The sequence below is a fragment of the Perissodus microlepis genome, chromosome 14, assembly GCF_051167445.1.
Source record: "Perissodus microlepis isolate ML-2025 ecotype Zambia chromosome 14, ASM5116744v1, whole genome shotgun sequence".
NCBI classification, from domain to species: Eukaryota; Metazoa; Chordata; class Actinopteri; order Cichliformes; family Cichlidae; genus Perissodus; species Perissodus microlepis.
Window position 1 is genome coordinate 29891493 of NC_140474.1, and position 25173 is coordinate 29916665.

General features: G+C 40.1%; 3 protein-coding genes and 1 pseudogene across 3 annotated transcripts in view; 2 read left to right on the forward strand and 2 right to left on the reverse strand.

The window, feature by feature from the left end:
* The window catches only part of LOC146374154 (uncharacterized), a 198969-nt gene that overhangs the window by 129603 nt on the left and 44193 nt on the right, over positions 1 to 25173 (reverse strand). The gene's annotated exons all lie outside the window — the stretch shown is intronic.
* Positions 6750 to 8594, forward strand: LOC146374163 (uncharacterized). The gene is made up of 5 exons (XM_084950705.1): positions 6750 to 6901; positions 7457 to 7570; positions 7867 to 7935; positions 8018 to 8220; positions 8305 to 8594. The coding sequence occupies exons 1-5, from the start codon at positions 6767 to 6769 to the stop codon at positions 8501 to 8503; spliced, it is 720 nt and encodes a 239-aa protein (XP_084806831.1). The 5' UTR covers positions 6750 to 6766; the 3' UTR covers positions 8504 to 8594.
* Positions 13237 to 19967, forward strand: LOC146374164 (TRPM8 channel-associated factor homolog; annotated as a pseudogene).
* Positions 22918 to 24911, reverse strand: LOC146374165 (endonuclease domain-containing 1 protein-like). The gene is made up of 6 exons (XM_084950701.1): positions 24821 to 24911; positions 24550 to 24662; positions 24343 to 24440; positions 24034 to 24148; positions 23724 to 23880; positions 22918 to 23428 (listed from the first exon to the last, which is right to left on the reverse strand). Exons 2-6 carry the CDS (start codon positions 24625 to 24627, stop codon positions 23037 to 23039), a joined length of 840 nt encoding a protein of 279 aa, XP_084806827.1. The 5' UTR covers positions 24628 to 24662; positions 24821 to 24911; the 3' UTR covers positions 22918 to 23036.

Genomic DNA, 25173 nt, shown 5'->3' on the forward strand with positions numbered 1-25173 from the left:
TTTTATAGAGGAAAAAAGAAAAGAAAAAAGCAAAAAAAAAACCCTCTATTGATGTCTATGAATAACAGGGGAATGATAGCCGTGTCACATTCAAAATGGAGATATGTAAGGATAAACACTGGTCCCCATCTTTTAGGTCCTTTCATTGAAATAGTCAATAATTCAGAAAAGTAGAGATATGACCGACAGGGGCATGTGCTGAGAGGTGGTGCTGCACAGGAACAAGAGCAAAATAAAGAAAATTATTGTGTTTAGCTTTGAGAAATTCAAATTAAAATGTACCATTACAGTCAGAGGATCAAGATGAAATCAAATATATGCTAATTTTGTATGAAGTACATGACTGGTGACTGTTCTGTCCTGAGCTTTTGTTTTTACAGCACCCACTTGACCACACCAACAGTTTCTCGCCACCAAAAGGGGGTGATAACACCATAACTTTCACTTATGGTCAAATTCTCAAAATTTGATCCCAGGCTTGAAAAATTCTTCAAAACATTTAGAGACAGAGTGGAGTTTTAGATAAATATAATGTACCAAACCACATGCGGACGGAAAGTTGGAATCGATAAGATGGTGAAATAACACACAGGAAAATATTGACCATGTTGATTATGTTGATTCCAGAGTGCAGAGATTACCTAACCTGACCAGGAAATGTTATAAAATGAATTGTCGGAACAGTCAGCGTTAAAGTCACCTTTGACAGTCCAGAGCAATGTTATTATCGTTAATAATTCGGTCTAATCTGCTGCAAGTGAATTGGAAACAAAATTTGAATGAATTTAGAACACTTCATACTTATAACACAAGTGATTTTAAGCCATAACTTGATTAGGTAAAGCTATTATGATAATTATGAGCTGCCTTGACACAAAGAAAGTGGAGTCCTTCACCCTGAAAGGATGGAGTGATGCTCTGCCTCTGTAGTCAAGTTCAGACATAGGCCTTAAGCAATCATGAGCCACTAATAAGCGTGACAGAATTAATAAGCTTAAATAAACCACATTGGGTGAGCGACCCTGACAAGAGAAAATCTATATCTATAAAGTGGATTTGTTAGAGCCCGTTTAACATTTGCCTTTCAGAAAAATAAATAAATAAATTGATTTGCATTAACAGACACACACTAAAAAAATCCCATTTGACACTGATAAATCCCTGTTCAAATAGAGTACATGTAAACGAAATATCGAAAACTAGAAGTGAAAAGGAAAAAAAACATTTTCATTAACAGAAATAAAAATAAGAACAAAAAAGGAAAACTAACTAAAACTGTAATGAGCGTTCACAAAACTAACTAAAATTAACTGAAGTTATAGCAAAATGTGTTTAGTTTTCATTGAGGTGTGCGTGTCCTACAATAGTCACGGGTCATAATGAAGTTTAGTTTCCAGATTTTTTTCTTGCCGTCTCATTAGGCCAGCAGGTGACCAGTACGTTAGGCGAGTCATCTGTGTTGCTGCTCCGTCCACACGCAGAATCATGTCAGGAAAAGTCGGGAGAAAGTGCCAGAGTCCAATTTGGGATTACTTTGAATATGACTGTGTTTTGGATAAAGCAAGTGTCATGTAGTGAAAAGAGACAAATTATGAGGGACACTTCTAAAGGGAAAAAATCCCACAGACCTTAAAGTGCACTTGAGAAGCTCACACAAGAAGGCTGACCTGGCTTACCTTGAAAAGGTAAGGGGGAGCACACTCCCCCTCCTCAGAGAGCTCCCCCCACTCAACCCTCATCCCCAGAAAACAGAAGCGAACCCCATGCAAGGCAGTGTGATGCATCCCAAGACAACAGGACTGGGACATCTATATAACTGTGTGAGTCAATTGCCTACAAAAAGATTATCAATTGACTTGAACCCAAATTGCGAACACCCGGTGCTGCAAGAGTTAATAGTTTCAATACCCAAGGATAAGCAGAAGAGCATGACTGATATGATGAAACTGGGATTTTGTTACACTTAATTATTGCAAACACAACTAAAACTATAACTGAAACTGATCAAAACTAAACTGAAACTAAGGATTTTCAAAAAATAAAAACTAGACTGAACTAGCAAACAATTGGTAAAAACTAATTACAACTGATATAAAATTGAAAATCTGAAGTCGAAACTAAATCATAGTCAAAACTAATGAAAATTGCAAATCTATTAGAACCCTGATCCAGACTAACATGGCGTTGGACATCTTCAGGGCAGAAAAAGGTTGGTGTGACCAAGGTGTGGTTTGGCTTGTTGTATGTATATTTCGAGATGATATGGCTCTGGATGGACCAGTTACCAGGGCATGGAAGGAGGACTGACTTATTAAATGAGGAGAAGGAATTTTCTGGGATTGAAGATCCTCTGGGTGAGTGGTTGACTAAAAGCATGCATAAAATAAAAGCTATTTTTCATTATTGATTGGTAATAGATTGATAATTGGCCACATTTACAGCTGTATTGACTTGTTGTGGACGTAGTCTACTTCAGGTTTAAGCACTCTAATTAACAGATTGAAAATAAAGACATTGAAGGAAGAGTATGCAGCGCCACCCTGTCAGATGCCAGTGACGATGGGGCTCAGTGATGAATCAGGTGAGCTTGATTCATGGCTGAAGCAAAACAAAGGTTCCCTTGCTGTGGTCAGTGAGGGAAAAACAGGGGGAAATAAAATTAAAAGAGGCATGGATAAACGTTTATTTGTGAAGTTTGTAAACGGGATAAAAGGGGGTGTTTTACTGTTATTTTAGCATCAGCATTATTATTGCATCAGAATCAGATAACAAGCATTGCATTAATGATTTATTGAAGCTTTTGACATTATATTAACATTTGTGTTCCGGTGATTGTCATAACCTCAGGTTCTTCTATTTGCAGGTGTCAGGATAATCGTATGATCTTTCATTGCAGGTGTAACCATGATCATTTTTATACATATTGCAGTTTGTTGCTCATTATAGAGTTGTGCTCAAGTTAATAAGGGTTAAAAGCTACAGTCAGCGCGATGTCTGGCTGATCTATGGACTGGAGTGACTTTGAGCATAGAAGGCCGCACGCGCTTACACAACGCAAATATCATGCTTTTCTTGGCTCCGGGCGGAGCCTACTGGAGCTACGACACTGGATAGGAGAAAGTCTGAGACTTTCTGAGAGATGAGGTCACTAACCTTTTCTGTTAATTTTCTAGCTCCGTTGATTTGACACATTGGAATGTGTCAAAAAAGGGGGGGAAGTTGGGTTTTAACATCAAACAAGGGTTATATGAACATTTTTATGACTACATTTGTTTTAATAACTTAGGTATGGTAAAGCTTAAGCCAATAGTGACCCAAGAGGTCTCCGGACCTTTTTTAGAGAACCAGTGAGAAGCATAAATCATTTTTAATCCATGTTTAAGCATTAATCATTGAAATGAATTGAATAGCGTTTAGAAGATAAAATGCCTGTGATCACGAGAAGCTGAGTACCACACTGGAGAGGAAACCGTGGGACAGTAGGCGGAAGGAAACACATGAGTGGTTTTAATAATTTTCTTACACACCTTGCAAATGTGCTTATAATGAGTTGGCACTTGGTCTTTTGAAGGGCATAAGCTTCGTCCGGCGTGATGGTCCGGACTGATATATTGCAGGTATTGACTTTGAGTGCAGAGGGCTAAATGCAAACACGCTTACACACACATAGGATATGATTAGAATAAGTCCCGGGGACATTCTGAATATTCTAAACCAATTCTGAATCACCAGAAGGTCAGTAGATAACAACAGTAGATTATTAGAGCTAGGCAGAGAGGTGTTTTGGTTTTCTGTCTCTTACAGAGAAAGGAACAGACACCAGACGAGGTCACAGATATACGAGGATCCTTCGCAGCAGAGGCAGACACAGTGACTGCCGAGACACCAACTGGGTCCAAGTGTCATGGCGTTTGGCCTCTGATTAGTCACCTCAAAAGGATGGATCCCATAAACACAGCAATAACCATGAAGGGGTTGGCGGAGATCCAGGAACACCAGACCAACGAGGTTCGAGAGGCTCTTGGGCAAAAGGGGGACACGTTCCGGTTCCTTTTTCTGGGGGATACACAGGATACACAGGACCCGAGGATACACAGATTGTTGTTTGACATCGGGGCAGAATAATCCCCTGATCTGTGCAACGACTGAAGGGTTGTCTAACCCCTGAGGTTAAAGAAAGAAGAGCAGTGGATCACCCAACTGGAAGACACTGGTGGCTGCAGCAATAAAATAAAGGCTAAAAGCTCCTCGGACAGAGGTTCTAGTCTGAGTACGTGTGAAGGGTATAAGGTAGCACCAAAATAAAGCTGTGGGAGAACTGGGGAGTGTCATCTGTACCTGCTACTGTTGGAATAATAGTTCTTCTTGCATCTGGACTGCGCAAACACAGAGGTCATCTCACATATGGTTCGCCCAACAGGGTGACAAAGAGCCTCAGGCGTAAGAAGAAATGAACCCGGCCGCATTGGACTACAGGGTGTAGGTGTGCTCTTTATTCTAAAGAGCACAAAAGGGGGAGTGTCAGATTATAATATTATTTTATGCCATGTTAGACCCTTAATTAAAGATGGTGAATTATTATGTAGTTTTAGTTTGCATTATTCTCCTGAATTAGAAGAAGGTGATAACTATTGCATTTGTTAAGCTGATTTGCATTACATTAGACTGCTGGTTTATTGTGAATGAATGATATTGTTTTATGATGCATTATACTGCTGAGTTATGAGAAATACTGTTTGCAGAAAGTCATCGCCTTATTTGTCTGATTAGAAGAGAACAGAACATACTGGAGTTTTCTGCCCCATCTCAGCAGGAGCAGATAAACAGGGAGCCAAGGTTGTAGCTTAGCCACTGTGTGAGAGAAAGAATGTGAATGTTTAGGCTTTTATGATTAGGTGGGGCCACTAGAGGCTATAAGAGTTTGATCAATGCTCCACCATTTTGAGATCTGATGCTGTCTGCGTACGGTGTCCATCTCCCACGCGTGTGATCATTAAAATCATCGTTTGACTCAACCCGGCCGGACCAGTGTTGTTATTGTGGTTTTTCCTCTTGTATCCATCCCCAATATTTGAATCCGTAACAACTGCTGGGTAATAAAGTCAGCTCAAAGTTACGCTTTCTGTTTTACAGTGAACTGTTTAGTGCTGTTAGTGCTATGTAATGCTTTTACATCATACACTGCTGTTTGGCTGCAGCTGCTCATGTTAATGGCTTCTGTCATTAAATGTAAGGAGAGCCCCCACCCACATCCATCCATCCATCCATCATCCATCCATCATCCATCCATCCATCCATCCAGCAATTCTATGATTGGAGCGATGATTGAAATTCAGTCTCACAGCAAGCTGGTCCTGAGTTCAATTCCATCATCAGGCCAGGCTATTTCTGTGTGGACGTTTGCATGTTCTCCCTGTGTTTGCATGGGTTCTCTCTGGGGACCGTGGCTTCCTCCCACAGTCCAAAGACATGCAGTTATTGGGTTTAAGTTAATTGGTAACTTGCCCATAGGTGTGAATGTGTGTGCAAATGGTGTTTGCCCTGTGACAGACTGCTGACCTGTCCAGGGTGTACCCTGACTCTTGCCCTCAGACAGCTGGGATAGGCTCAAGACCGCTGCGACCCTGAAAAGGATAAATGGAAGAGAATGGATGGATCTGTACTTTGAACCAGCAGCTCAACAGGGTTGCCTGATTATGAAATATTATGTTTGCAGCTGATCAATTAGATTTGCAATCGCATGAACAGAGAACACATTACATATTCATTAGATACTTATCCTCTATTTTAGAAAATAACTTTAAGTGACACACAGAAGTCATACATGCTGATTTTGAAACATCTGGACGGTAAGTCAAAGTTCAACATAGAAGTGGAGCTCTGTGCATTTCGCACTTTTGAAACATAAAGAGGCCCGAAAACAGTTGTGCTTTAAAAAGCTGATCTCAGGTGCTGAGATCAGCTTTGTGGAGCTGGCCACATCTTGAAAATGCTGACCTCCAAATGTTTCCTCTTTATTGATCTGTGTATAACAGCAAAACTGTCTAATATGAAGAAACCGCAGCCAGTTATTACCATCAGAATCAGAATACTTTATTGATCCCTAGGGGAAATTATCACTAAGATGCAGCTTTGTCACCAGATCTAAATATACTCATGAATGAAGATACCGCTGCTGTGCCATGTGCACAAAATGAAGAGTCTGAATTATGGAGTAGTCAAAGGTAAACATGCTGTACAGTGACATGAACCTCTAGGTAACGCTCCCTAATCTAAGACACTAGGTTAAATTAGGAGCTTTTGATGTGCAACAGATGTGATGAGGAGTTTTGTGATGTTTGTAGATGTGTTTGTTGTTGATTTCTACTCTATTAAAACTTAATCCATTTTCAAAATGTGTGCTAATGTGCAGACAGAGCCTTTAATTTCTGCATGGCTGTATCTTTTTGCTTTCTTCTTATTTAATCCACACTCTGTTGGGCTAACAATAAGGCTGGTTATTTTAAGGCTCTACAAGCACATGCACAAATACAGTCAGCTTTTCATAGAAAGACTGAGAGCACAGTTAAAGCAGGCACTGTGAGTGAGGATGCAGTCAGACTGTCTGTCAGAGACAGTCACACAGGTGAGATGTGTCAAAACACCGAGTTGTTTACAAAAAACAGCTGTGCACTACATGGATACCCAGGGTTCCACAGTTGCCATGGTTCCCCTGCAGATGCCTCATTTCTGTCTATTCATCATTTAAACCTAAACAAACAATCTGATGCTCAAGATCCTTTTCGACACTTTTGACACAGCGATTTCTAGCAAACTATCAGTTTTATTGAAGAATATTTTCATCCTGATGAGGACTAAAACTTCCCAGAGCCAGAAGAAAGTGACTTCCATCATGGAAAATGTGAGATTTGATTTGTTTTCAGTGTGTTTCACTTCTGAGATTTTTGTAGGCCTGAAAGTTTAGATTTAAGATTTTCTCATATCTTAAAAAACAAAACAGTATTTATTGTAAATATATAACCAATGAAGTCTTTTCAAGGTCAATTTACTCAATTTACTTTATTTACAATTTACCTGAGAGTGTGAATCGACGTGCATTCGGTAGCACAATCGGTAGCACTCAAAGTTGCCTAAACTTAGTCTAATTCAAAACAAATGCAAATGCATGCATAAATGTTTTTCTGCATCTGTTGTAATTAAACCTTTCCAATCAGTTGGATCTTATTGTTTTAAACAAGTCAACCCAGTGAATCTGAAATACTATAACCTGATATTATGTATTTAGCTAAAGTTTCACTTAACTGCTGTTTGCATGTAAACTGTAGGTGGCAGGAAAACACTGTGGTGTTCAGTCTTCCAGAAAATCTAATTTAGTTGCAGGAAATTTGTTAAAACTGACATTATTACATATGCTGTGTTAGAAAGGCTTTTTTCTGATGTGTATGAAATTTTGCAGTGTGCTGCTGAAGTCCAAGACAGCCTCACAGCAAAGAGAGTCTCTGCACGGCTATCAGAGAGGAGGAGAAAGCCTGGAGCCTGTAGACCGTGTCAGTGTTTCAAGGATGAGCAGGTTACACATCTGATTCTCAAATGTTAAACGATAAAATACGTGAATATATTAGAAACGATGCTACTCTGCTTGTTTGATTCATTTACAACACTTGTTTACTTTCCATCAAATCATGAGTAGCAACAGAGCACAACTCATGTTTTAAATCTCTTCTTACATCTTAAGATCTGGCAACTTTTTGAGGGTCATCTCCTGTGAGAGTGGTCAATGTATCTGATGGAAATTTGTCTCTGCAGGATTGTTAAAGGATGTTCTTAAGGATGTTCTTGTTTCTTACTGCCTTTTTCCACTTACAGCACACTCAAGTGAAACGCCAGCGCTCTCCAAGTGCAGTCATCCTTCCCCAGAAAAGGAGGAAAACCAAGGTTGTCTGTCTCTTCTAGACTTTCTGCAGTGGTGCTAAATTGATAACAAATAAATGATAGCTATATGTCTTCCACCCCTCAGGCCTCTACCTCAGATGCAGACGACACGTTCACAAGACCATCAGCCACCATCCCTGATTCTGAGCTGCCTCCGGTCTCAAATACAGCCCACAATCTTCGACCCTCTACTGTTGCACCTCGGCCAGACAGCCCTCTACAGATCCACAACCGCTCAGTAGAAGAGTACCAGCAGGTGTACCATGAAGTGGTTGATGATATGCTGAGGTCAGTGTGGATCAAACCTCTTTTGTCCCCCGCCCGACAAAAAAAAAATGGCTTAAAATTTTCTATTTCTTCTGTTTCTCACAGAGACGAGAACGGACAGCTCCGTCCATACAGTTTGGAGCTGGGACGCCTCATAAAGAAGAAGCTATGGGAGAGACTGAACCGTCCCACCATGATTATGTCTACTGATGAAGACGGCCGCCTTCACGTGGACGTGAGTTACGGAGTTGAAGAGTGTCCTCCTGAATTTAATGTGGATACTACGAAAGAACCCGAGTGCTGAGCTGAACAGCTCGGAGAAACAGTGAAAGAAATGAGAACAGTTACTGAGTCTGTGTAAATAAGCTTTAAATAATCTGTAAATAAAACTTTTAAATGAATTCATTAGTGACAAAATCATCTGCAGGACACAAATTGCTGAGGCACCACCCCTCAGCTCCACCTTCACACTTTGCATTCACCGTAATACTGTCTGCCCACTCGGATAAACTCCTCTTGCTCCTACTACAGCCTCCATCCTCTTCTAGAAGTTCTTGCAAAAAACTAAAAAAACTAAATGTAACCAGAGTAAAGCAATCTCTCTCTCTTCTTATCTCAGAAAGAGCTCTCGTAAAGCTTCTCACCTGTCAATTCATCTGTGCATCCAGCCTTTACATTACTCCCAAAATGTTGCCACAGTTGGCTATCGCAGTCAATGAAAAATGTGCTTATGGTCAATCTCATAAAAAACTGTAGTTGTGTTCATATACAGGTGTGTCCCTCTACCCTTAACAATGACTTAAGCTGGGGAAGCTGAGAGGTCAGCAGGCATTTTCTGTTGAAAAGTTGAAAGTGATGCAAAAAATAAAGAAGAAGTTAGAGGAAAAATAAAGACATTTTGAATGCCAGTGACAGCATTTTAAAGAATCATTCCAGTCTTTTCAAAATCTTGTTTCTGCCCAGGTTTTCTCAGCTTCTTGCTGCAGATAGACAAACGGACACCTGTCCATTCTTAAGATGAAGATATCACCATAAGATGAAGTAACACAAGATATCATAGTTTGACTGTCTTCTCAAAATATGTCACTATACTCTGAGCTGATCCATTGATGTTAATGATTCATCAAACACATCCATCAACACCAACGCCCATGTGAACACTCATAGCTACAACTGGAAACCGTTGGTTGAGTCATTGGCCTGATAACCGCCTTCGTTTGACCTCTTAACCTGACAAATATTTGCTGAATTGATGATTTCCATGTCAGGTTTTGCACAATTGCTTTTACTTATACTTCTTTTTATTTTATTATTTTTTTTATTAATCCTTTATTTATCCAGGTAAAAAATCTCATTGAGATTAAAAATCTCATTTCCAAGAGAGACCTGGCATCATGGCAACAAAAGTCACATACCACATAGGTATATAACATTTAAAACAAATACAATATCCCATACAAACAATCAAACAATTTTGCACAGAAAGATTTGACCTTTAGTTGTTAAACATTGGACTGAGCACATACACACATACACAGCACATACACAGCAGAGTGTAAAGTGTCTGTACATCTTTAGGTGTGTTTGCTGAAGAAGTAGTTTGACCAAATAACTGTAGTTCTGTGTTTCTGTCCTTCTGTGTATGTGCTTTCGTGTCTATTCCATTTATGTTGGAGACAAGAGGAAAAATGCCCATTAAGCTTTTGCTACATGCACTAATGTCACGCAACACAGGGATGATGTGTAGTGTAAAACAGACTAACACTGGGTCTCATTTGTTTGGTGTCTGTAGGCTGTTCACAGGTCACTTTTTCTAAAGACTCTAAACTTGATACATGTAAGCTTTAGACTTTTAATACGTCAAAGAATTGCTTTTGTATTAACTTTGACTTGAGTCTAATTAGACTTAAGCATGTTGTGTCTGATCTAATGAAAAGACAAACATCCTTTTTTTGTTTGTTTAGTGATAAAGAATAAGGAGTATCCTCAGCTACAAGGAGTATTGGCAGGATAAGGTCAAAGGTCTCTCGATCACACAGTATTTCATTGTTTTGTCATATGCAGCAACACCAACACCCAGTCCAACTACATCATAGGTAGATTTGGAAATCCTGAGTTGACTTAAAAACCTGATAACCACTTTCGTGTGACCTCTTGACCTGATCAGAATTTACTAAAATCATGATTTTCATGCATTCCTTTTTATTTTGCACAGAAAGATTTGACCTTTAGTTGTTGGACTGAGCAGATTTACATTTTATACACAGACACACACACACAGACAAGAACTGCTGTGTGTGACTCTGATATTGCTGTTGTAACTATGATGCTTACAGGGAACTAGTTTAAAGGGGCATTTTCAAGGCTAGTCATAAATCTTCAGTCAATAACAACCCACCAGGCTGTGCTGTGAGGTAGCAGTGAGAACAATGAGAACACCTGAGCCTAAAAAGGAAGTATTTTTTGTTTCTGTGAAAAAACTCCAAGCCAGTAGGACTCTGTCTTAACCTGCTTTGGTTGTATGTTTCATTATGGAGGCATGTGGGTTTTAAACGGCATAAAGTACAGTCTTCCATGGAAAACTGAACTGACTGATGAATGTCGGTTGGAAAGAATTTACACATCGGCCAACCTCACTGGGTGTCTCACTGCCTCTATCAAGATTTTGGTGGATGAGCGTAACAGAAAGAAGTTTAAACTCAAATAGCAAAGAAAAATAACACATCGGTCTGTGATGGATTGTAACTAATGATGTAATATAAAAGAGGTCACCTAAACACATGAGATATCAATGGAAAGCCCAGGATGTCCTGGACTTAGTACATCGGGACTTAGCAGGATAGCTTAAATAAGTCAAAAAGATATTGACCAAAAACAAATGTCCATTACAGAGGACATACATGAATAGGTTGGTTCTCAGGAGGATATAACACATCAAAGTTCTCATTCCCATTCTCATATTTACATAACATTTATAATCTTTATAAACATTTGACCCATTTAGGATAGCCGCACGTTTTGAGTGCTTCCTTTACATGTGTGTGTTCCTTCTTTTTTTTTTTTTTCCTTCAGGCTTAGAGGGAACATGTTCCCTCTAAGCCTGAAGGAAAAAAGAAGGAACACACACATGTAAAGGAAGCACTCAAAACGTGCGGCTATCCTAAATGGGCGTTCTTAAAGTCAGCAAAGAGGCACAGAAAAGAAGACCAGACACCAGCGAGGGAGGATAAGAAGGACAGACGCAACAACATTGTCATCCCCTATGTAGCCGGTGTATCAGAAAAACTTAGGAGAGTTTTCTCCAAGCATGACATCCCGGTGCATTTCAGACCCAGCAACACGCTCAGACAAAAACTGGTTCACCCGAAAGACAAAACGCCAAAACACAGACTTAACAATGTGGTGTATGCTGTACAGTGCAGCGAGAAATGCCCAGACCTCTACATTGGAGAGACCAAACAGCCACTTCACAAGCGCATGGCACAACACAGAAGAGCCACCTCCACAGGACAAGACTCAGCAGTCCATCTGCATCTTAAGGATAAAGGACACTCTTTCGAGGATGCCAATGTTCACATTTTGGACAGAGAGGACAGATGGTTTGAAAGAGGAGTGAAAGAAGCCATCTATGTCCACTGTGAGCGACCATCTTTGAACAGAGGCAGGGGTTTACGACACCAACTCTCTGCCATCTATAATCCAGTTTTGAGATCCCTTCCCAGACGCCTTAACGCCCACTCACATCCTGGGCCATCTGACCTCAGGAATTCGCATGATAAGGTGGGGCCAGGTTTCACAATGAACACACCCGAAACTCTGGCTGATTGGGACCCACACCCAGTTTCACACCTTGGCTCAGGCGATTAGAGGATCATCAGGGGGTCCTTTTGTCCCTCTGTGGGGGGATACTCCCACTAGGTTTATATCTGGGACTCTCCACCATTTGACCTTAGAACTGAAGAAGCTTCTCGGATGAGAGGTGAAACGTCTTCAAGTAACTTAAAGAAGTCCAGACGCTTTTCTTTGCAAGCTCCTTTGTCTTCGATGTAATGTTAAGTATTTTGTGTGATTTGGTGCTTCTCAAATTAATTAATGAATAATCCAAAAAGAAGCGATATTAATGCTAAAAAAAAAAACAAGAAAAGAAAGAAAAATGTTTCCTCCAAACAAAGCTTCTAAATTTTAAATACGCAAATCAGTCCGCGCATGATTACATTGCTCCGCCCATCAAAAAGTCGACTGCGCGATATCGCCTCATTTATTGGAATGACGAATGTCGGTTGAAAACATTTACATATCGGCCAACCATACTGTCTGTCTCACTGCCTCTATCAAGATTTTGGTGGATGAGTGTAATAAAGTTTCTGGCCACACTCTTTACTCCCTTGTCTAAATTTGGATGCTGGCCTTACAGAAAGAAGGCAGACACAAGTTGGATATAATTAAGGACATTTAGACATCTAATGTATTTGGGTATGCAAAATGAGGTACTTTTACTGTTTTCATTGCACATTTGCAGCTTGGTCCAGAAACTGAACTCCTGGTCAGTTACTAGGACCATACTGCCAAATTCACCTTCTTCTTGGAAGATTTTCTTTCCTTCCCTGCTAACCCTGAAGTAGCTGTGACACACTTCCTTTCATCATTTTTTCAGTGGAAATACATTTTAAAACAATGATCTTTGCAAATTTACAGAGGACACATCATATTCTGATTAAACATTCCTTTATGGTCACATTTTGCCCCAGTGGTGATAAAAGGAGCTGTCTCATATCAGTGGTTCGTCCCCTTGCTTTTTCCTCCTTAGCACATAACCTTGTATAACCAGCTCCATTCTCTGCTTTCATTTTTATTCTTTCTCCTGTCCTGTCACGTAGAGTGTGTTTCTCTTAAAAACTGTTGGGCTACAGCGTAATACCACAGAAGGAAACTTTCAGGCATTTGGTTGTAATGAGATTAAACCTGATGTGTTAACAACTTCCTCTTTCTGCATCCTAACCTTATTCATCAGTCTACAGAGTGTAAATCCTCTACACTATGTCATCTAACCAATCATTCAAAAACCAACATGAAGAGGCCTACGCCTCCCTGATGAGAGGCCTGAAGGAGCTGGACCTACAGGGACCCTGTGTTCCCAGTGACCTGGTGCTGATCGGAGACCATGCCTTTCCTTTAGCAGTGAACAACCGAGGTCAGGTCCTGATGGCTGCCTCTCTGTATGGCAGTGGAAGGATTGTGGTCCTGGGTCATGAGGGCTACTTGAAAGCCTTTCCTGCTCTGGTAGAAAATGCTGTGACCTGGCTGAGAGGTGATGGATCTGATAACCTCTCTGTAGGGGTGCACAGAAATGTCAGTGCAGTTGCTGATAGCCTCCAAAAATCCAAGTAGAAGTTGTGGGAGCTTTTAGTGACAACCTGGGAGTTGGTGTTTATGTGACCGATGCCTACAGCGTGGGCTCAGACCCAACAGAACTGGTGGCGTTTCTGAAAGCTGGAGGAGGGGTGCTGATAGCTGGACAGGCGTGGCATTGGGCTGCAAATCACCCCTAAGAGAACACACTGCATCAGTTTGATGGGAATAAAGTGTCAGGAGTGGCAGGGATCTACTTCACTGAGCGTTATGGTGAGGTGGAGAACCTGCCTGTCTACCCTGAGATCCCGTCCTCCTGGAAGTCGTTAGCGTGAGTATATGCTGGAGTTCTGTTTTACTGCACGTTTACAAAAGTTCCACTTTCCATATAATAACTTTTAAATTTTGTGTGACCTTTTGAGCTTTTGAAAACAGTTTTTCTCTCATTGAAAGAGTCTTCCTAAAGTCAAATTTGTGATTGATACCATTTCCTTATTAGCTAATTTAATTTATATTGGGATCTTCCCCTCCCAGCATTCCTGGATCTTGGATGAGGGGAGGATCATCCACAAAAGTCCATCAAAGGACTTAGTTTGTGTGTGTGTGTGTGTGTGTGTGTGTGTGTGTGTGTGTGTGTGTGTGTGACTATCTTTTCAGAAAAGTCAGTTTATTTTTACAGAGTTCATATAGTTTTCACAAATAGGTTAATTTACAAACCACTGATTTTTTTTATATGAAGAAATGTGTACAGTTATTCTTAAATCTCTTTAATTCTGCACATGTCACTTTTCTATTCCACTTTTCAAATACAGGACAGGCAGGGATTTCAAGGATGACTTGGAGTTCTTACTCCAGGGGGTTTCAGAATTCAACCTCCCCTCTGAGTATCTCTGTTCTGAGGTTCTAGTCCACAGCCCACTAGCCTTTCCCATCGGCACTACAGAAGATGGACGACCATTCCTGGCAGGAGCCTACTATGGGCGAGGACGGGTCATTGTGGTTACACATGAAGGATGTCTTGGAGTTGAGGTAGAGTCAACATTAAATGTTAGTCATAAAATTTCAAAGTCAAAATCTTTAGAGGGTTAGTTATTAGACCTCAGGATGATTTAAAGTGAAATGTGTGCTGATTGGAGTTGTCTTTGATATATCACCAAATCCATGACTTCCTTTGCTGCTGCTTTCCTTTCCTTTTAGAGCATGGCTCCATTTTGGAGAAACGCCATTCACTGGTTGGATGAAGGGCGCAGAGGGGTTGTTGGTGTCATGGTGGATCCTGCACTCAAAGTTCTGAGTGAGTCTGGGCTGAAGTGCGAGAAGACAAACTTCAGGAAAGACCTCAGCGTGTTTGTGTGTACAGCGTATATCACTGAGCATTTGGAGGAAATCCAAAACTTTGTGGCAGAGGGAGGAGGCCTGCTGATTGGAGGGCAAGCCTGGTACTGGGCGCAGACACATGCTGGGCAAAATGTACTAACAGATTTCTCAGGTATGAAAATGCACCACAAGGGTTTCAAAATATACAGAGTAGAAATACTGGTAGTGTTCTTATTTTCCACCTAATTGTCCATGTGTAAAATGTGTTGTATACATGCAGTGCTGTAACAGACTCATACATTATAAGGTGTAATATCTTGTGATAAGTCAAGGATCAAAAAGGAGTCTTCTCATTACTGGAAAAAAACAAAGTCAAGACATTTCCAACCATATAACTCAGTATATTAAGTCAAACTGGCTTTACTTTTTTTCAGGGAACAAGATCCTGAACCAAATGGGATTGAGCCTTTTGGGAGCAACAATCCGTGCAGGAACATATAAAGCCTCTGTACCCAGCTGGCCGATTAAAGATACTTACCACTTCCGCCACCTTCTACACCGCTTCGCTGCCCATGTGACTACAGGTGTAGAACTTAGCAAGCATGAGGAGGGATGTCTTAAAAAGCTGGGCAACGACTGTGATGCTTACTTGCGCACAAAGGCACATGGCTGCTTCTATTACACTCAAGTGTTGGCTGCACTCACTGACATGTTAAAGAGGTCAGGCCTGCCACAGGTGAGTAGAGAAAAAACATTTGAACAGCACAGACTAGTGCACTGATCATTATATGGCAGCTGTTAACCACTAAGATGTTACACTAATATGTTCTTCTTTCAAGGTGAGTGACAGCTGCCCTGCAAAGACACAAAAAGACCATCTACTCCTCAGTTTGGGATCACCTGTATACGAGTTTTGCCTAAATCCTGAGGCCCTCCTGCCCTACCTCATCAAGGATAGGCCACTGATGCCAGACGTCTATAACCACAGGCTCAAGATCGATGTTAACACAGCAGGTCTGATTTCATGTTTGTGGACAAATATGTCAACTGTGAATATGTCATAACCAGTGTGCAAGCCACAGTCAAACACAAAACTCAGTGGGTCAGATTCAGTGAGTTTATTTACAGTCCACATACTTACAAAATCTTCAAGGAAGAGAAAATCCACAGTTTCTATCTACTAAGTCTGTAGAGACTCGTAATGTTCACTAGTGAAATCCTGAACTTCTGATCCCACATGACACAGAAACGGATTCTCCTCCACAAATTTCTCTCTCTCTCAGAGATAGACGCCCAGTGACACTTTTTTTTTTTTTTTCAAATTTGTGTGGGTGTGTGTGTGTGTGTGTGTTAGATGGGGAAGAGTGGATCAGCACTGGTCTCTACCTCTCTCCTGGTATGAGTACCTACATGGTGATGCCAACTGCGATTATCAACAAGGAGTGGAAGGTGAAACCTACAAAATTGTATAATTTAAAGTTCTTTCTCCTTCTGATGACACTACATGTTCATGAAAACCTCAAGTGAGGTTTGCATTACTCCTTTTTACCCCTTGTAAATGTAACAATGTCCATTTGTAGTTGCAGCTATTTAAAAGATTGATGTAACCACCATGACATCACTCACAGGTGATGCTCTGTTTTGAAGCTTTTTGGAGTGTTGTTGAGTTATGTTGTGTTGTGCTGCATGGCGTGCCGTAACAGCCCCTTAGGTTCTGCCTGTTTGCAGCAAAGGTTCATTCAATCTAAAGGACCAGCCCCACTTGATTTTTTCTGTCATTTAACAGCTCAAACCATCCTTGAAATCTCTTACTTGATTGGACGATATTGACACAGGAAACTAATAGCACACCACAAGAAAGAAAATGTAATCATGACATCTATAAACTGCTTTGTAAATCATTCCTGAATGAACAGGGGTCTCTGTATTCAGGAATGGGGCTGTTTGCAAAGGCGACTGGTGTTGTAATTTGACGCTATATAAAAAAAATGAACTGAATTGAATGTGTTTTGTCAAAAACCTGATATCCAATAGATTTTCCATTTCATCTACAGATTCAGATAGGCTGTCAAACTGATGACCTACACAGAAAGGATGAGCTGAAGAGACCTCCACGTGTTTATGAGCAATTTCCTGTTACTTCAGAGATGATGCATGTGTCCAACCTGTGGGGGGGCCTTATTTACCTGGTGGCTCCACCCAACACACAAGTGAAGGGGTTGGAGATCACAGTGCAGAAAGCTGTAACTGCTCCATATTACAAGTCTGGTGAGTCTGTGGTTTATAACTTTATGTCCATGGAGTTAATGGAAGATATCTGATAAGTCTTCATCTTATTCACTTGGATCACCTTCATTCTGATCCCAAGTGTTTTCAATGGACGATGCAGTTGAAACAATTTCAGTTCAACATGTTCAAAGTTAAGTAAAGAAAAGTAAACAAAAATCTAGTTAACAGCTTAACCCTCTCGTCTAAAACAGTGCACAAGGTTTGCTTAATTAGAGTTAATGGAAGATATCTGGTGAGTCTCACTTGGATCACCTTCATTCTGATTGAACATACAGTGTTTTTATTGGACAATACAGGTGAATTAACTTGAGCTCAATATATTTTCAGTAAAGTAAAACCCTCTCCTAAAAGACTTCACAAAGTTTGCTAAATTATTCAGAGGCCTTGTGTGCACTATCATCTTTTTACACCATAGGCTGTTTAAAGAAATGAATGAAATGCATTTGTTGAATTAGATAAAGCAAAATTTATTTATTTAAAGAATTTATTCATATGAGATGCATCTGGAGTTTTTTATCCACCTGTGTTACAAGCCTTTAAGAAATTATGGAATTACCAGATTCTTTACTTTGTGATCCAATCAAACTTTATTTATAAACCACTTTAAAATAGCCAACACAGGACCAAAGGACTGTACAGTAATTAAGTTAAGAAAATTAGATAAAACGAAACAGCAAAAAAAATAGAATAAAACACATAATGAATAAAAATAAAAACAGCCCTGTATTCAAATATATATATATATATATATATATATATATACAAATATATGTATACATAAGTATATATATATATATACTATACTAGAGGCCTGTCTAATCTCTAAAGGCAGATTGTTCCACAGTTTTGTTTAAGAACAAGCCGGATTTTTCTCGGAACTGTCACACAAGTTTGTACTTTGAATAGAACATTTTATATATGTTTTTAATATGCAATGATTCAAAGCATTATAATAGATCTGCTCCTCTCTTTATTCTTTTCAGGTGTGACAACTGCAGCTGAGTGGTCGTTGCTGCGCACGGCTCCTGGGCCCTGGGCAGAGTTGGAGTTTGAAAACATCGTCCTCACCGTACCATCAGATGCTGTTCGGGGTCTGGAGCACCCAGACAAGGTGGCTGCTCTCTGGGATGAAATCATGAGGGCCATTGCAGATCTGGCTGCCAAACCACACAAATTTCCTCGCAAGGAGTGCTTCGTGACAGATGTTCAGATTTCTGCTGGTAAGTGCACTTTACACCAGTTAGCCATCACCAATAAGCAGAGCAAGAAGGCTGTCATGATAGACCAAGCTATACCAAATGAATGCAACATCAGGAAGAAGGAACACAAGTAGCTCACCAAGGGCTGAGAGAGGAGCTGGAGAAGATGTGGTGGGTGAAGGCAACAGTGGTCCCTGTGCTAATCGTAATGTAATGTAGTGTAGTAAGCTCCAGGGCCTCTGGAACAGCTTGAAGCATTAAGACCGCCGACAAGGCAAATAGGGATTTTGCCCCTTCTTTTGTTAATAACTAAATTGTAGGAATTTATAACAACATGTGATAATATAAGGCTTTTGTTTAAATCATTCGGATTAATTTCTCTCCTTCACATTTTATAGCTTTTCTCTCACAAAGTATTCGCAATATAATCTTGCAACAATTATTAATATACTGCAACGTTATATTTACTTTTCTTCTGTTAAGGCTGGATGCATGCAGGTTATCCCATCATGGCACACCATGCCTCAGCTGCTGAAGTAGTTGGTGTCAAAAAAGGTGAACTGTGGGGCCCCATCCATGAACTGGGACACAACCAACAGAGAAGCTGCTGGGAGTTCCCATCACACACCACAGAGTGTACATGCAACCTGTGGTCAGTGTATGTGCATGAAGAGGTGCTGGGCATCAACAGAGCACATGTAGAGTAAATCAATTATTTTTAAAACTCATTTTAAAACATATTTTTTTTACATCAATCGTCATCAGAAAACTTATGACTGAGTTTTCTGTGGTCACATGATTTAGCAACTATCTCATTCCATGTTCTTTGGTGCAGGCCCATGGTCATTTGACTTTAGCAAACCGAAAGAGTCGAGTAGAGGAGTACATCAAGGGAGGAAGGAAACTCAGTGACTGGAGTGTGTGGGTTGCCCTGGAAACATATCTGCAGGTGAGAAATTATAGAGAAATTTTGCTTGGTCCACAGTGAAGAAAACACATGATATGAATAAGACTGAAAGTCTCTAACTCCATTTGATCCAGTCACACTTAAAATCGACCAAGTCACCAAGAAATCACTTAGGGGTAGAGTTAGGTTCAAGTTGTATTTTAGCCACATGCTAAACAAGGATAGTGTCAGAAACTACAAGATGATACCTTTCAAATCAAATCTCTGACATGCACTTTGCCTTCTATTAAAAGAGTTTGATTTGGGTGTGCCATATAGGTGACAATTCCATGTAGACTTGTGGACTTATAGTGAAGCTAACATTAAATCGTAACAGGTTATGATGCTTTGGTCAAGAGATTATTGCTCCTAACATAAAAGACAGCAAATAGTTTAAGTTGTTGTTATACTTACCTTTTCTGTAGCTCCAGGAAAAGTTTGGCTGGGATGCCTTTAAGAAGGTGTTTGCTGCGTACCACCACATGAGCAACTTTCCTGATGACAACGGCACAAAGATGAACCTGTATGCTGAGACTTTCTCCCAGACTGTGGGGATGAACCTGACTGGCTTCTTCAAGGCCTGGGGCTGGCCCATCGAAACAGCCAGTGAGAGGAAACTGTCCCAGCTGCCTTATTGGAATGATCACCCCATGACCCAGTACAGATGAACTAAACACGACTGCGGAATAAAGAAATGTAACGAGTGAAACTTTAGTTCATTAAACGCTTTATATTAATCTTTTTATAACATTTATTGCATGCAGAGGAACGTTGCAGCTTTTTTCACAGTATTTGCACTGATCATTTGCTCCAAATTAGTATCCCTCCAATTTAACTAGATTTCTTTGAGTAAACTTGGACATTAACATGTCCTCTGTGCTTATTTTTATATCTGGGATTGTAAGAGAGGAGGTGAAGAACTGTAAGTTGGGTTGCAGTGTAGAGGAGCTAAATATTATTATTGCTGTTCCTCAAAGTGAAGCTCTGTTGCCATAATGTCAAAACGGCTTAGCTCTGTGAATTATAAAAAGGTAATTATTTAGCATACACACAGATTGCAGCTGGATTGTGAGTTGTGTTTATGCTGTTGCTTTTTGGTTTAATCAGTAATCATGTTTTTAATGCAGCAAGTAGCATTTCAGTAAGTCTGTAAAATTCTGTAACCCATAATTATCACTCTGTAATAACCATGTAATGCTTTCACTGAACTTTGAACTTGTCAATCGCTATGGGACAAAACTGGACTCGTTTTTTTGCCTCTTAATTGAGAACTGATGCACACAATAAACAATAGTTGTATAATTAAGTCTGTCGTTTTGGTTTTTTCTTTTTACTATATACACCTTCCTGCAACACAGGCTGTTTGTTTTCCTTTTCAGACATAATTATGATGAAGAAGCCATCATTCACAGCCTTGCTCCCAGTACTTACTACTTTGAATGCATTTATTTCCTCTCACGCCCACGTCAACATACTCTTGCCTTCCTTCGACATTGCTAGGTTGTGGATATGATAGAGTCGCAACATATGCTCATTAATCAACTATCTAAATTGCCACATTCTTGTCTTAGCAGGATCAATTTCTTTGCAAAACTACTCACTGGTGCCCGATGCTCAACCTCAAATGAAACAACTGCAGTTCAGATTTTCAGTATGTTAATTACGGTTGAACAAAAATATTGCATAACAAACACAATCCTTTCATTTCATGGGGTGAAAAGTAATTGGACAAATTAAAGAACTGAAAATAAAATGTTCATTTCTAATACTTGGTTGAAAACGCTCTGCTGGTAATAACAGCCCGAAGTCTTGAGCTCATGGACATCACCAGATGCTGGGTTTCCTCCTTTTTAATGCTCTGTAAGGCCTTTATGCAGTGGCCTTGATTGATTAAACTCCTGACTTCCTTTGACTGCATGTTTTTGTCATTGTCCATCTATATAGTAAAACAGCACCCAATCAATTTGACTTTTTTCCTAAACTGTGCTGGCTTTTCTTGGCAACTTAAGGATGGCTTGTTTTTCTGCATGGAGAGCTCTTTGGATTGCATTTTCTCTGTTCACAGTGAACTCTTCCAAATGCAAGCACCACATCTCAAATCAGCTACAGGACTTTTGTCTGCTTAACTGATAATGACATAATGAAGGAACTGCCCACACCTGCATTTGAGTCAATTGTTCAACTACTTTTGTTCCCTTCAAAAATAGGGCGGCACATGTTAAGGAGCTAAAACTCTTAAACCCTTCATCCAATCTGAATGTGGAGGCTGAGAGTCTGTATATTATGTCCATGTCCATTATATAACTATAATTGGCATATGTTGCAGTGAACAGGTAATAAAAAAAAAAAACTTGTGTCAGTGTTGAAAAATATATGTACCTAACAGTATGTATATGAAGAGCCTCAGCTGGGCTCAGGCAGTCTGAATCATTCATAAGTCTGTGATTGTATCATTATTTCCTCTTCTTTTTTGTCATAGTTTTTTCTTTTTTTTAAACCAGTACAGTCTCCCAAACAGAGGGTCATCCCTGACCTGACCTGAAGTATTTCAGCTGTGCAAGAAACTCAGTATTGGAACATGTGGGTGGCCCCAAAGACACATGAAGCTCAGTGAGCTGGGAGCCGTGGATCCTCCAGGCATTCTGGTTCAGCTTGGGATTCTGAGGAACCACATTCGTCTGGGTGGCATTGAGGCTAGGGACTGCAGGTAAGAAGTAAAAGAGGGACAAGATTACAGTTTCTCAGTCCAAATAAAAGGTGAGAGTCTAGATGAGTCTAGAAGTGGCTTAGTCAGTACTTCAAATATTGTAGAAAATTATTAACCTCCTAAGACCCGAACTCTTCCACGGCATGCATTTTTTATTTCTCTTTGATATTTGGGCATATTGGGGCCTGATGAATGTAAAAACAAAGCATCACCAGATTTTTTTTTTTTTACATTATTTTAGTTTTTATGAAAAATAAGAGCCACATATGAGGATATGTGTTTAAAATTTTGATAGAACGGTAGCAGTATAATGTCCTCGTAAGTGGATATCAGGCCCTTGTAGAGCAAAATTGAGTATTTTGGTCTAAATAACCCAAAATGTGATGTCCACATATGTGGACGCCAGGTCCTAGGAGGTTAAATACAAGCATGTCTAGAAAAAAACATTGAAACATAATGCTGGAGATGCTGCTTGTTATTTAAGTCTATCTATCCTCAGATGCTGCTGTGTGCTGCATTTTGTATTTAAGTATGGTAAAGCTGAAGAAGCATTTTAAATGTCTTTAAATAAAAAATGTTAAGCTTTGCCTGGCCTTTCTCATAATGGTAGTCAATCTAAACTTTACTTTGCAAGTCTAAGCTGTAGGTTTATATGTAACATTTTATTATGTCAGCTTAAAGTGTAGCTAATATAACACCTCCTGAGAGTCAGTTTAATCACCAATTTCCATCTTATTCACTGTATGACAGCATTTACAGTTTAATTACGGGTTTAAGACTCCTGTTGTTGCTCTGTCTTTATCACAGGCCCTCAATTGGGCCGAGTGTGTACATTGAATACAGTACTGTAGACTGCACAACCTTCTCGCCTTCCTTTGCGACACAGTTACTAATAAATAACCACATTATCCTTGTGCTTCTCATTTTTATTCATTTATTTAATATTTAATAGTAAGGATTCATTGGTTTAAAAGCTGTAAAACAACAATGTACAATTAAAAGATCCTTAAATTTACTGCCATCATTGCTTTTATGCTCTGCAATTGTTGTAAAACAACTCTCCCACTGGCTGTGCCGTGAACTGCTGCAAGAATGTTTCCAGTTTATCCAGAGAGAGCTGCTCCACCAAGTTGTCCTCTGTGTTTCTTGCTCTGGCAGCGCCGCTCTGAATGGGTCTGTCGTTGTTGTCCACACAGCAGTAGGCATTCCACAGGTAGTCTGGGATGTTGACACGCTTAACATTGTTTTTAACAATCCAGCTGTCTGCAGAAGGAATGGCACCGACCAGCACGTACGCCTTAGGGCACTTCTCCAGAAAAAGCTCAGTGAGCTGGGACTCGTGGATCCTCCAGGCATTCCGGTTCAGCTTGGGGTTCTGAGGAACCACATTAGTCAGGGTAAAAGTGGCGTTGCGACTAGGGACTGCAGGAGAGAAGGAAAAGAAGGACAAGCTTAAAGTCTCTCTGTCCAAAGAAAAGGTGACAGCCACGATGAGTCAAGAAGTGGGTTAGTCATTTTCATTCAGCAATTAAAATATTCTAGAAAATTATAAATTTCAAGCATGTTTAGCAGAAAACATTGAAACATAAGGCTGGAGATGCTGCTCGTTAGTTAAGTCTATCTATCCTCAGCTGCTGCAGTCAAAAACAATTCCCCAGTCCTGTACTGCCATCTACTGTCTACCCTCCTGAAAAACATACAATCTGTCCTCAACTACCTGGATGGTGTCCGTTGGGGTTGAGGTGACCACGGTCAAAGCCTGAATTTGTGTAGTCCTCATTCAGAGCTTGTCTCTCTCCAAGGTAGACACCAGGGTGATCCTGCCCCAGCCAGTATCCATCTTTCATCTCTCCCTGCCAAGACCGATCTACCAGCTAAGATGCATGGAAACAAGATAGCAAATAATTAATTCCTTACAATCTGAAAATGTCTAAAAGAACAGAAAATGTACATTTTATGACTCTGTATTCTCCATACTTTCTCTCTGACATAAATATATATGCAAAATAAGCTCGTGTGGAACAAACCTGTGGCTCTACAAACCACCCGTTCTCCCTGCCACCTCCATTACTGGGCTGGAATTGATAGGCAGAGTAGACAGCAATGCGATGGATGGTGTCATACAGTGTGGCAAAGTGGTACCTGATGGTGCAAATATTAGCAATAGATCAGAAGTGCTACTATGATAAATAAAGAACAAAGAAAGTTTTTGTTCTAAAAGTGATAAACAGCAGTTGGATTTTCAAAGATACCATAAAAAACAGTATTCTGAGTACACATTACAATGCTGTGTATGCTGATTCAGTTTTAAAGTATTCTTTCTGCCGGTTTACTACCTGTTGACAAAGCGCTGACAGAGGCGGGCAGCACCAGGTGTGGATGCTCCCAACTCAGGCACCTTTTCTTTGTAAAAGTGCATGCATTCTGGTGCATCCTGGGGCAAAATGATAAAATACATAATAATTAATAGTAACAGAAGTGAAGCTATTTGATAAGACACATATTTAATTATTCTGATAATCTGGAATAAGAAACCAACAAACCTCAAAACGTTCCACAACATCTCCGTGGACAAAACAGAGGAGCGGGAGAAGAGCACACAACGTTATGAATGTTTGCATTCTGGATCAGAAGTGTGGTGTCTGAGATTATTGACCTGAATAAAACACAAAGCAATAACACTTTTGTTAACAAGGCGCTACGTTACAAAGTATATGCTGCCATGTATGTATAGCTCAGGCCATCACGTATGGTACAAATAAGCTAATTGCTGCTTTGGACCATCTGTGTTGATATTTGTGTGTTTCCACTCACCTGCTGGTGCACCTGTCTGCTGCCACAGTTCACCCTGAAGAAACTGGCTTTTATATGTGACTTCTCACCACTCCCTTTCACTCTGTTTGTTCAGTTTTATCTGAGCACATAATATTTGTGTGGAATGAACCAGAATCTGCTTACCAAAGAGCGGGTGCGGCTGACTAGATGATGTAGAAAATGGTAAAATTAGCACTATGATAGTGAGAGTGTGAGTAAATCTTAGTCACTTGCTTGAGTACAAGTGAGTACAGTGTTCTGTTTAAAAAAGAAAGAAAGAAAGAAAGAAAGAAAGAAAGAAAGAATATATCAGCAGTAATATAGTATTCCAAAATATGTTTTATGCTCTAAAT

Excerpts from the sequence above, each read along its gene's own strand:
- LOC146374165 (XM_084950701.1), bottom strand. The coding sequence starts at position 24,627 with ATGCAAACATTCATAACGTTGTGTGCTCTTCTCCCGCTCCTCTGTTTT. Across the intron at positions 24,149-24,342 it reads TGTCAGCGCTTTGTCAACAG|GTACCACTTTGCCACACTGT; the intron begins GTAGTAAACCGG and ends TTGCACCATCAG. Across the intron at positions 23,881-24,033 it reads GGTGGTTTGTAGAGCCACAG|CTGGTAGATCGGTCTTGGCA; the intron begins GTTTGTTCCACA and ends CATGCATCTTAG.
- LOC146374163 (XM_084950705.1), top strand. The coding sequence starts at position 6,767 with ATGCTCAAGATCCTTTTCGACACTTTTGACACAGCGATTTCTAGCAAA. Across the intron at positions 6,902-7,456 it reads TGACTTCCATCATGGAAAAT|TGTGCTGCTGAAGTCCAAGA; the intron begins GTGAGATTTGAT and ends GAAATTTTGCAG. Across the intron at positions 7,936-8,017 it reads AGAAAAGGAGGAAAACCAAG|GCCTCTACCTCAGATGCAGA; the intron begins GTTGTCTGTCTC and ends TCCACCCCTCAG.